This window comes from Cinclus cinclus, chromosome 4 (genome assembly GCF_963662255.1).
Source record: "Cinclus cinclus chromosome 4, bCinCin1.1, whole genome shotgun sequence".
NCBI lineage: Eukaryota > Metazoa > Chordata > Aves > Passeriformes > Cinclidae > Cinclus > Cinclus cinclus.
The window spans coordinates 59,219,488-59,232,025 of record NC_085049.1 but is presented as its reverse complement, the minus strand read 5'-3'; the positions used below and the strand labels follow the sequence as shown (position 1 = coordinate 59,232,025).

Below are 12,538 nucleotides of genomic sequence, written 5' to 3'. Positions count from 1 at the left end.
TTGAGTCATCCCAAAGCACAAAGTGCTTGTTAGTTTTCCCATCCAATATTGGACTTCACTCAACAAATAATGAATCATGGGTGTGTTGTGCTTCTATCCTTTTTCACCTTTACCACTTGCTAATTTCAGAACTTGCAGTTTATAATTGCAATACTGAGCCAGGGCTCTTGGCTTAGGAAATGAGAATGTTTTAAAGGGAAGCTTAATAGCTGCATCTCAGCTGAATACACTGTGAAGAGTTGAGTCTGACCTACATTAAAAGCTTAGAGAACTTTTCATTCTGCAAATGAATAGAGGGCCCTAATGCTGACAGAAGAGCACATATTAATTTCTCTCTAAATCACTGGGATCCACAGAAATAGAAATGGAAGGGTTTTTGTGGGACCTCTCAGTGTTTGCTTCGGGATGTTACGTGGCAGTGCACTTGTCAGAGTTTGAGGCAGTGCCTGCTGCAGTAACCTGCTGTAAACTGGACTAAGCAGACAATTTGATTTGTCCTAAAACGTCCCTGGAATGCCAGCAAATAAAAGGCCACTTCTATGTTTTATGTTAAATTAGTTGTTAAGCAATGCAGGTAAAAGAACAGTTGATTTGTTATTTTCTGATGCTGCATCAGTGAGTTCTGACTTTTAAGTAGAAGACATCCTTGACACCTTGGTTCAGAGTCTGCATCTGTGATATTCTTGTCATGAAGAAGGGAAGCTTTTGATTAGGGGGAAGACAAATTGAGAATAATTTCCTTTCCTGAGGCTGCACCTACAATCAAAGGAGGATGTAAAGTATTGCAAAACCCCGAGCATGGGGAATTCTACTGCAGAGGAAGTCAGTGATCAGGGTTCTTCTTTTTCTTGGGATATTAAATATTCTCTCAGAGTAAACCATCTACTTGATGATTTTCCACTGACTAATACTTAGCTCCGAGACAGGACAAGTTCATTTTGCCAAAATTGCCTGTGGTTTAGGATGTTGCATGCCCCCATTGCTAGGGACGTAGCTTACTGCAGAAAACATTACAATTTAATTATATTCATGAATGCAAAATTATTTGTGAAATAAAACTGTCTTATTAGAATATTTAGCCTTCTTGGATCTTTAGAGAATCATTAAACAAAGTAATTCCCTATTACCTCAGTGAAAAGGAATGAATGAAAGAGCAGAGATATCAGAAAGGTCTGAAAGGAAATGATTATGAGGTATCCTGATGTCAGCAGATAGAGTTAAAAAACATTTACATTTGTCATCTGGCTTGTCACCTTTGATAAATCCTTTCTTTACTCCCTCTACTTTGCTTATTTGATCCATGGCACCCCCTTCAATTTCTCCCTGCCTTTCTCACATGTGCTTATTCCTCCCAAGCACAAAGCAGGGAAATGGATGTTTCTGACTATTTACTAAGCTGGAAAATAAAAGTCTGTTCAGCTGGAATAATAGTATTTCAGTCCTTCATCTAAAAGGGCTAAAACCAAAAAAAAAAAAACAAACACCAAAAACCAAAAAACCCCCCAACATATTTTTGATTTTAACACTACTTGTCAATCTACTGTAGGTGATACTTCCTAGGGGGTCACTCTCTCTCTCTCTCTCTTTTTTTTTTTAAATTTTTTAATGTTTTTTTATTTTCCCTTAAAGAGTAGTTAATTTGTCAAACGAAATGCCAAAACTATGAAAAATAAACTAACATTTCCTTTTGAAATTTGTATGTATTTCAATATTTTATAATGGCATTCTTCCTTGAAAAAAAATATTGGCCATAATTGGCCTTAAATGCTTTTCAGTATAACTTGAATTCATGAAAATATGATTTAAGAATTTACTGTCCATAGAAAATTTGTGACCAGGCCTACATACATACAATGAGTTACAATATGCTGTTGCTCCTATTGATGCTGTATGATTTGGCTAAAAATTTGCATTCTCTTGTTAAAGTAATTTAAAATTATGCTCTGAATTCAATAAATTCAAGCCCTTAGTGCTTCTGATAAACAGTGCATTGTCTGCAATAAACTCTAATCTGAAGCCTTTGGGTTTAAGAGGGACATTCAAATTAATTCAGTGTTAGATTTATCTATCTATCTATCTATCTATCTATCTATCTATCTATCTATCTATCTATCACATGGAAATACCTTCCATCTCTTGAAATTATTAATCTAAAGGCTATTAAATAACAAAGCAGATAATCTTGCAAGATCTCTGTCCTATTGAATAGGAGAAATACTTCCAGCCTACTTGCTCTCTTGAGGGTTTGCTTCATGGCAGATTTCAGGCTCAGCTCAAATTTGCCTTTGAACATAAATGCTGTTCAGTATTTGGCTGTACACCTTGGTTTTATTTATCTGAATTCTGCTGGAGCAGCTCATTGTTTCAGAGGAGTTGAAACAGCACCTGAAAAGCCACGTGCATCTCGGTTGTGCATTTCTTCTGGTTGTCAAGGAAACCACACAAGGCCTGCCGGCATCAGACTCCATCTCAATGGGTAATGGAAACACCACAGGTATTGGCCAGCCAGGCACCTCCCAGTGGCTGCTATGTGGGGAACAAGTCAATGGATCTCTCTCAAGATTCTCCTCTTGCAGCAGATCTGAAGCTGTGTGAGGGTTTGCAGTGTGACTTTGTCCCCACTGGGCTCGGCTCTCTGGCAGCTTCTCTGAGCACAGAGCCTAGAGGTGAGGCTGCTAAACACTGCTCTCAAAGTACAAAAAAAGCCTTCAAAGCACTATGATAAAGCTGTCTCTAAATTTCCTAAAGTCTGGAGTGAAGGCTAAAAACTAACAGGGGAAGAAGGTGGTAACTCTTTCTCTTCAGATGGAAATGCTTTCTCTTCATCTACCAAAACTGTACAAAAGTGTTTGCATTGACAGCCTTAGACAAAAAATAATAATTGCGTATTTGTAATGGATTTGTAATTTAGTCAGTAAATGTCCTGAAGATGTTGACTGAGATCTCCAGTCCTGGGAATGGCAGAACACTATGGTTATGGTCCTGGGGTCATCTGTGAGTGCTACAGGCAGCCACCCAGACTGAGGGTCAAAGTGCTACCAGCCTGTTCCCAAACTGAGTTTGTCCAGAGAGCACCCAGAAGGGTAAAGTGCTTTCTTTTCAAGAAGAGGAAAGTAAAACTTTGGGTGTGACTGGGGATGTTCATAGGAAACAACAGAGCAAGCTGGAAGCAGGTTACATGAATGCTAAGGGGAGAAAAGAGGACAGGATAATGGGGAAGACAGATGGTAGGAAGAGAAGTAAAACTGATGCACATTTGAAATGGATACGTAAAACGGGCATTGGAAACCTGGGGGGTGGGAATGCAAGAACTATAAGAAATGCTATCCTGGGGAGAAATTATTGTGGACAGCTGAAAAAACAAGATCAAGGAACTTATGGTAAAAAATGGATGGGTCTGCACCATCACAGAACTGCACGGTGTTTCAGTTTGTGAGGGGAAATGCTGAGCTAACTCAGAGGTGACAGCAAGAACTTCAGAGGGGAGGAATGCTGGAATTCCCTGGCATCACCTGGATTGCATGGAATGAATATTTTTGGGGGTAAAGATGAAGAGTTTTATTCCCACTGGACTGTGGGAACAAAAGATGCTGTAATCTGTGGAGGACATGTAGCAGACATCTTTAGTGGGAAAATCTGAGGGGATCTTTGGAGGAGAAAATTGTTTTTGAGAAAAGGCAGGGAAAGTCTGAGGTAATTTGGGGAGGCCAGGCAGAGAAAATTTAATGATAAAACCTAAGGTAGCTTTTAAGGGCCAGAAATAAATTTGTGAGGTAAAATCTCAGGTAATCTGCAAGGGACTGAATGAGTATTTTTGAGGCAAAATCTGAGAAAATCTGTATGGGACAAATAGGGAACATTTGTGAGGGAAAATATGAGGGAAATAAGTGGGGGACAAAAAGGATATTTTGGAGGTAAAAGCTGAGGTAATCAATAGGTAGCATTTTGGGACTTAAATGAGAGGTCGTACATAGGTACCGATGGGGATGTTATGAAAGGAAAATCTGAGGTAATCTAAATGGAATAGAACATTCTGGAAGGAAAATATGAAGTAATCTAAATGGAATAGAATATTCTGGCAGGAAAATCTGAGGTAATCTCTAAGGACCAGAAAGAACACTGAGGAAGAGCTGAGTGCCCCAAGTGATGCTGAGGGGATGTGGGGGGTCACTGAGGGAATATGAGCGTTACTGAGAGGAGGTAAACGTGAAGCCCGAAACTTCAAGAAAATAGAACTCTATTGTCAGATGGCTACAGAGCAGGTGCTTGTCTATTCAGTGCTGGGAGTGAAGTGGATCTCTCCACCAAAAATTCACTCCATCTTCTTTGGACCTCAGTTACATTTTAAAAGTCCTTCCATGCAACATCACAATTATGCCATTTTATTAGCATACTCATATTTGCATAAAGCTGATTGCTGGCAGGCCTGGGAAGAAGCCAGTGTCTCTACTGGGACATAATGGTTCTGGAAGCTGAGATTGCTGAAGGGAGGCAGCTGCTCTTTGTTCTCCCTGATGGGGTATGGGATATGAAGGTAGCGTACCTGAACTTCCACTCTGGCCACAACTTCCACTCTGCCTATCCTGCTCCCCTGTTCGTGGCCCTTCCATCATCTCCCCTGGCCACAAGCCCCCTTCCCTGGCTTGTCAACAGCAAAACCTCCCTCCCTTGTAGTTGCCTGGGCTCTGCTGAAGAACCCACAGAGATGATAAGATGTTACATCAGGCACTGAATGCCACATCTGGCCCTTTCCCAGCCTCACCCCAGGCTTTTAGTTTGCTCATTTACCTAGCAATGATCTCTTCAGCTTCTATTGAGGCTTCTGAATAGGAGAAGGGCTTGAAGGGGAACAAGATACTAGTATCAAATCTTCCAGGATTTTGTCAGGCTGCAGATATATTCCTGTTCCGTGGGAGAGTAAAACAACAGTCTGGGAGGAAAATGAATGCCTCCACGTCCTTCTGTAAGCTAATGATGTATTATGAAGGCACTGCCAACCCAGCCTCTTCTAAACAATTATAAAAGCAAAATTAGGGGAGTGGAAGGCTGTAAATGTGGCACGACTGGTCAGCTGCCTCTCCTTTTGCTCAGGCTTACCACTGCCATTGCAATTCTGGCTGGATGTCATCTTTCTGTCCTGCACCTCTGTAGCTCTTGTGACTAACATAGCCTGAAACATGAAGGCAGAGCCCTGGCAACAGGGAATGCAAACCCCACATGGGCTTTGCTGGGCTGGTGATCCCAGCCCCCAGTGAATCAAGGGGGAGGTAATGTCTGGGTTGCTGCCCTCTCTCCAGGGGTGGCTTACCCTTCCTCCCACAGTCCTTTTCCTCCTCCCACGTTTCTGGCTCTGCCTGGTGAGAGCTGCTGGGAAAGCAACACAACGGGGTCTATTCAGTTCTCACTTCTGCAAGAAGAGCAAACACCGGTGCAGGAGCTCGTCAGCTGCTAGACAGAGCAAGGGACGCTTTCCTCTCTTCAACACATCTTGAAGTCCAGGTACTGCAAACCCCGGGAATGCAAATCCTCCAGGTGTGAGGGAGGGAATGATGGCATGATGGCAGTGCTCCAGGCACAGCACAGGGACTGAGTTTAGGGACATTATATTGGTGACACTGGGCAGTGGATATGCAGGAGAGTGCTGCCCCAGTGCGTGTGCATGGGCTGCAGCAGGACTAGATGGGGTGACAGCAGGAGGGCAGTGGTGGGGCATGGGACCACAGGAGACAATGAGCTACAGCGAGTATGGGGCTGTGCACTACAGTGGCTCCACAAGTTTGAGCCTTGCAGACCCTTCTGATGCTGTTTCAAAGCTTAGTGGGATGTATTGGTCATATCTGCAGCCTGCTGCCTCCTCTGTGTTTCTCCCAGCTTTGGCCTCTCTCTGGCACCCTCACCCCAGGGACTCACTCCTGCCCAGCCAAAACCAACCTCTCCTTCCTGCAGCTGAACAGTGGAGTTCTATTCCAAACACTGCTATGAATAATTTAGGAGGGAAGCATGGAGCTTGCAGCGTAGTAGGCAGAGAGCTGGGAGGCAGATGACCAGGATGGTGGAGACATGGGACATTTGCCACTTAAAGAAGGGTAGCAACTCAGAAGCCTGTGTCATCACATCCCCTGGATGGCAACACCTGCTTGCCTTACCAAAACAATTGTAGGAGAGATACTGATTGCCCTCACAGACCAAGGCAGTCTGAAGTTAGTGATATTTGAAGAAAATGCAGGGATGGGTTGGGTGTTTCAAGCCAGCTCCTTGTGAGTGACCTGCTGAGACCTTTACTTTTCATTCCTCTCTTTCTTCCACTCTTCTTCATTTATAACTTGTGAAATCATAGAGTAAGAGCAAGAGAAAGTGAGACCTGCCCACTAGCTGATAGCAGCAGTTCTCTTGGCACATGGGGTGCCAAGCAGGCAATGCCGTTTGGGGATGCACGGGAGCCTGGACTCTCTCCCAAACCTTACTGCTGTCTCTCCCCCAGTCACAGGTGCCCTCCAACATGGGGCCATCCTGGGGGCTCCTGCTGCTTGCAGTGGCCCTGGGGGCAACAGCTGCTGCTCGCTGCCCTGCACCCTGTGTCTGCGATAACCTCCGTGCCCATGTCCTGTGTCTCAATGGGAGCCTGACTGCCATCCCTGACACCATCCCAGAGGTGGGGAAGAGGAAGAAAGGTCGAGGGATGGGGAGAGAAGGCATGGCAGCCCTGGGGTAACTCGGTGTTTTATTTGTGTGACTGACAGCTCACAAGAGAACTAGACCTTCGGGGCAACAGTTTCATGGTCATCCCAGCCAGAGCCTTCCTTGCCACTCCCTACCTGACACACTTAGACCTGCAGCATTGCAAGGTGGAGAAGCTGGAGGAAGGGGCTTTCCGGGGTCTGGGGAGGCTTGTCTACCTCAACCTGGCCTCCAATGGCATAGTCCTCCTCTACCAGGAGTCCCTGGATGGGCTCTCCTCCCTCCAGCAGCTCATTCTGGAGGGGAATCGCATTGAGGAGATACAGCCAGGTGCTTTTGGCCATCTGGGGTCCCTCACTGTCCTTGACCTGAGGGCAAATGCTTTGGTCTACCTCCCAGACATGGTCTTCCAGGGTCTGCAGGTCCTTAGATGGCTCCGGCTGTCCCGCAATGCCCTCCACGTGCTGGGCAGTGAGGCCTTTGCTGCTCTGCCTGCCCTGCGCAGGCTGAGCCTGGACCACAATGAGCTGCAGGCACTGCCTGGCGAGGCTCTGGCCAGGCTGGATAGGGCTAGTTGGCTAGACCTGGGCCACAACCCCATCACCTACGTGGCCGAGGAAGCCCTGGCTATGGCCTCGTTGAGGCACCTCTTCCTGGACCATGCCTCCCTCCAGGATGTGGCACCCGATGCCTTTGCCCGCAGTCCCCAGCTCCGTATTCTGGACCTCCGGGAAAACCAGCTGCAGGGACTGCCTCCCCTAGCTGGCGTGGGGGGACTGGTAAGGGTCAGCCTGGATGGGAACCCTCTGCTCTGCTCCTGCCTCCTGCGCCCCTTCCACAAGTGGCTGACAAGGGCACGGGTGCAGGCCGAGGGTGCCTGTGCTGCACCCCCTACTCTCCGTGGCCGGTCCCTTGACTCCCTGAAGTCTCCTGAGATGAGATGCAGTCGCCTCTGGCCACCCCCCAGCCCCCCAGCACCGCTAGAGCAACCAAGGCCAGCTGGCAGCAAGCAGTGCCCCCGGGGATGTGTCTGCTCCCCTGATTTCCATCATGGGTCCTGTGAGAACAGGAACCTTCAGGAGATCCCTCGGGACTTCCCTGAGGACACCCGCCTTCTCGACCTGCGCCGAAACTCCTTCAGGACGGTGCCACCGGATGCCTTCCCCGGCCTGAAGGAGCTGGTGTCACTCCACCTGCAGAGGTGCAGCATCAGTGTGCTGCACCCTGGGGCACTCCGGGGGCTTGACAGCCTGGTCTACCTGTACCTCACTGACAACCACCTCTCCACCCTGGCAGCTGCTGCCTTTGAAGGGGCCCCGCAGCTGGCCTACCTTGACCTGGACCACAACGCCTTCACCCGTGTGCCGGCAAGCACCTTCCAGCTCCTGCCCAACCTGATCTCCCTCCATCTGCAGCACAATGCCATCGGGGAACTGGCAGAGGGTGACCTGGCCGGAGCCAGGGGGCTCCGCTGGCTCTACCTAGCTGGGAATGCCATCAGGCACATTGCCCCTGCAGCACTGGCTCCCACCAAGATGCTGGAAAAGCTGCAGCTGGAAGGAAACCACCTATCGGAGGTGCCCACAGCAGCCCTGTGGGGCCTGCCTGCCCTGACTGAGTTGAAGTTGTCCCGAAACCCCATCAAGCACATAGGAGACAGTGTCTTCCTGCCAGTGGCCTCCAGCCTGCAGCACCTCTACCTGGACAACATGGGCCTGAAATGGGTGAGTGTGTTATGGGACTCCCAAGGGGCAGTGGCACCACAGGGCATATTACAAGTTCCGCTGCCCAGAGCTGGTGGCCCCTAAAGGGGCAGCCAAAGAGACATCACCAAATTCCTAAGCCGTCAGGAGATGCTCCATAGCCTGGCTGGGAAGCCAGATTTCTTCAGGCTCAGCTGTAGTATTGCCTTGCTTCAACCTTACTCCTGGCTCCCCTAGGAGAAACTTAATCCCTCCAGTCTTTAAACACCCAATTTCACTGGGGTCCAGATAATTTCCTAAATCACCTCCTTCCCCCAGCTCTGGCCAGATTTCTCTTTCTCTTATTACATGCTGTCCTGCAGGACTCTTCACTGCTATTATACCGAATATTTCCATCCTCTCAAGGAAGTAGTGTTATCAGCACCCTAATAAAAACTGTGTAAAACAGCACCCAGGTCTCACTCTGAGATCTCCTGTATGTGACCTTCTTTTTAAGAAGACTGAACAAGAGTCTAGTGAGTTCAAAACTGTGATTAAAACTGCTTGAATTAATTAAGTCCCCCCTGTTTAAAGCAGCTTTTTCATGGGACCACCAGGTTCAGGACAGGTTGTCAGGTCCCCCACGATGATCAGAAGTGCAGGGTCAGAGATCTGCTCCCCTGCCTTGATCAGCATGCCCCTGACTTACCCTTCTTCCATTGTAGATTTCCCCCCATGCCTTCACTGGCCTCGGTCCCAAGATCAGAAGCCTCTACCTGGAGAGCAACAAAATGAGTAACATACCTGACATGAGCAACTTCACAGGGTTGGAGATCCTCAACCTGCAGGATGTGCCTTTCCACTGCGACTGCCAGCTCCTTCCACTGCGCAGGTGAGTGCCACGAGGAGGCAACAGCCTGGGGGAGCAGCTGGATCTCCCATGCTGAAGGCACAAGCTCCTAGCACACTGGCCATTTTTGGTCTTTTCCAGTGTTGGTAAGATGTAGCACACATCTATGTGCAAGGATGGAAGCTGCCTGGGCTTTCTGGGTGTAGAGAAAGTGGTCACAAGCTGGGGTGGGCAAATATTCAATATTCAGAGGTCACCCAGGTGATCTGGCCTTACTTTGAAGTGATCACCCACTTATGGGCATAGACTTTTGCCCTTTCTTTCGCCCTGCCTCATTCCTTTCCCTGGTCTTCTGCCACATTTCCAGGTGGATCAACAAACTCAACCTCCACATAGGGGCCACCTGTGGGTCCCCTGAAGAAGCCAAGGGGCTGAAGGTGAAGCTTTTCACCACTTTCCAAACTTGTCCTGGCTGGGGACAAGGCAAAGCTGGGGAAACCAATCCCAACAAGACTAAGGCTGCAAGCAAATCCAGCAAGAAAAAGAGGTCGGGAAAATCTTCAGACAGAGGCTTCAGTAAGAGCAGAGCTTAGGGTTTCTTAAAAGTGTGTAGGACAAGTGCTGGACACAACAGGGCCATACCTACAATCCATCTAGAGCAGTTTATATAGATTTGTCCCCACCATGGAAACATGAATATTGCCCAAGGTGCAAAGGAGAGCCTGGTGCCACCAAAACAATGCTGATTTGCCAAAGATGCGGGGTTTGGTTTTGCAGGACACAGAGGCACATTCCATAGAGTCTGCAGCATGCTTTGGTGATGCAAATAACAAACCCAAATACTTGCTTCTTCCTTCCAAAGCTTCCTCCAGCCATGTGGAAAAGATGCTATCAACAAATTTGGTTTTGTTTTTGAGAGCACTTTCACAGCTTCCAAAATCATAGAACCCTGAGTAGGACTGCAACCAGCACCATCCAGTAAGGTTCTGCACTGGCACAAATCTTATGCTAGAAAGCTTAAAAATTATTAGTCAAAATGTTGTCTTAATTCCCAGCAGTTCCTCAGAATTAAAACATTTGCACATGGAAGCCTTTTCATTTCCTGCAGAATTTGATCAGTGATCCCTAAGTGATGCCATGAGATGGAATGTGCTCAACCTATTTGACATGACTGCATAGGTTGGGACCTATGAACTTCGTTTAAACTGAAAAGGCTTCAACAGATAAATTTACAGGTAAGGATATGTTTTGACCAACTGCATTTTGGTGGCCTGGAAAGCAACATGCAAGCCTTGGGCCTCCTCCTGAAGTTGGTCACAGAGCTTTAGGGTACAGACTGTAGATCAAATTTCCAGTACAATTGTTAAAATAATTAAAAACTCAAACCATGGTCCAAGTCCTCTGCAGTTCTTGGTTCAAAAGCAAGAAATGACAAAAGCAGACCCATAGTGCAGATGAACATATGTTTTTGAGGCTGGTGCCGTGGAGGTTTTGGCTTCTGTGACAGCAGTGTGTGCTTTAATGATTGTAACATGTTAGTGGGACGGAATCTACCCGTTTATAAAGGGTAAGAAACTTCTTGGAAGCAGCCTGCCTAATTTGGTGAGACGGGCTTTAAACTAAAGAATTCAGTGCAGGTGAGGTCCAAAGCCCCATGGCTTCCTCTGGGGAGTAGATCACACCAATCAGTGCAGTGAAAGGTGTTCCTTGACTGTTCCTCCAGGTGAGCATCAAAGAGCTACCACTAAAGGTGTTTATGGTAGTGGTGAATCCTCCTAAACTCCTCCTTGGGTAATCCAATTGGTTGATTAAACCAGCTATGAGGGGGGCAATTTCAGGTTCTACCCTGGCAATCTGTGGGATGGTTTGAGAAGGTTAGAGGGACAGGGTGCCAGCAAGTCTCTCTGCAGGGGACTTGAAGAGGTAGCAGACACAGGGGAGCACACTTGAAGTCTTAGAGAGGTGAGCCAGGGAGTCCTGAGGAAACAGAAGATAGGATAGGGATACCAGCAGGGAAATGCCTCAAAGGAATTAAGGGGCATTCCTCTAGGAAGGTGATGTAGCCAACAGCCTGGCCAAGGTACCTTTACACCAATGCATGCAGCATGGGCAACAAACCCAAGGAAGGGATGGAAGCCACCATGCCGAAGTTATTACCTTGCTGCCATTACTGAAAGTTGGTGGGACAAATGGTGTGACTGGAGCGTGACTACCAATAGCCATGAGCTGTTCAGAAGAGACAGAAAGGATGCAGAGGTAGAGGGATTGTCCTCTACATCAAGGGGTGCATGGAGTATGAAGAGCTGTCTCTGAAGAACAGCCACGAGCAGGTTGAAAGACCAGGTAAAAATCAGACACTGAGGCAACAAAAGGAACCTTGTGGCTGGGGTCTGCTACAGCTGTCTGACCAAGGGGAGCCTACTGACAAAGCCTTCTTGCCCCAGTTATAGGAGGCATTGTGCTCACATGCTCCAGTCCTGTTGGAAGGACTCTGGCCACCTTCCTATGTACTGGGAAAGTACTAAGGCAAACTGCAGGCAATCCAGGAGACTCCTGCAATGCATGGGGGATAACTTCTTGAGCCAGGTGGACTTCTATAAAGCTTTTGACACAGCCCCCCACAACTGGAGTGCTGGATTCCATGGGTGGACTGTTTGGTGGATTAGGAACTGGTTGGATGGTTGCCTTCAGAGGGTAGTGGTCAACAGCTCAGAGTCCCAATGGGCATCAGTGAGCAGTGGTGTCCTTCACCACTGTTCTGTACTGAGACCAGTGTTTAATTTAATGTCTTCATTAATGACACAGATGAAGAGATCAAGTGCACCCTCAGCAAATCTGCAGATAACACCAAGCTGAGTGGTGCTCTTCACTCACCTGAAGAATGGGATGCCAGCCATAGGGATCTGAACAGACTGAAAAGTGGACACCTGGAAATCTCATGAGGCTTAACAAGACCAGGTGCAAGGTGCTGCACCTGGGCTGGGACAACCCCCCTATCAAAACAAGCTAGGGGATGAAGGGATCAAGGGCAGTCCTGCCAAGGACTTGGGGATACAGGTGGATGAGAGGCTGGACATGTCCCAGCATTGTGCACTCTCAGCCCAAAAAGCCAATCAAGTATCAATAGATGAGTGAAAGCATCAAACCCAGTATGGCCAGCAGCGTGAGGGAGGGGATTCTCCCCCTCTGCTCTGGTGAGACCCCACGTGTAGTGCTGCATCCAGCTCTGAGGTCCTCTGCACAAAAAGGATAAAGACCTGTTGGAACAAGCCCAGAGGAGGCCACCAAAATGATTAAAGGGATGGAGCACCTCTCCCATGAGGAAATG

At 47.7% G+C, this 12,538-nt stretch overlaps 1 protein-coding gene across 1 annotated transcript; it reads left to right on the top strand.

Annotated features, from left to right (window-relative positions):
* Nucleotides 1-6,371: 6,371 nt before the first annotated feature.
* CHADL (chondroadherin like) lies at nucleotides 6,372-9,803 on the top strand. Its single transcript, XM_062491365.1, has 4 exons — nucleotides 6,372-6,652; nucleotides 6,741-8,402; nucleotides 9,086-9,252; nucleotides 9,578-9,803. Exons 1-4 carry the CDS (start codon nucleotides 6,398-6,400, stop codon nucleotides 9,801-9,803), a joined length of 2,310 nt encoding a protein of 769 aa, XP_062347349.1. The 5' UTR covers nucleotides 6,372-6,397.
* Nucleotides 9,804-12,538: the final 2,735 nt, after the last annotated feature.

Excerpts from the sequence above, each read along its gene's own strand:
- CHADL (XM_062491365.1), top strand. The coding sequence starts at position 6,398 with ATGGGGTGCCAAGCAGGCAATGCCGTTTGGGGATGCACGGGAGCCTGG. Across the intron at positions 6,653-6,740 it reads TCCCTGACACCATCCCAGAG|CTCACAAGAGAACTAGACCT; the intron begins GTGGGGAAGAGG and ends TGTGACTGACAG. Across the intron at positions 8,403-9,085 it reads ACAACATGGGCCTGAAATGG|ATTTCCCCCCATGCCTTCAC; the intron begins GTGAGTGTGTTA and ends CTTCCATTGTAG.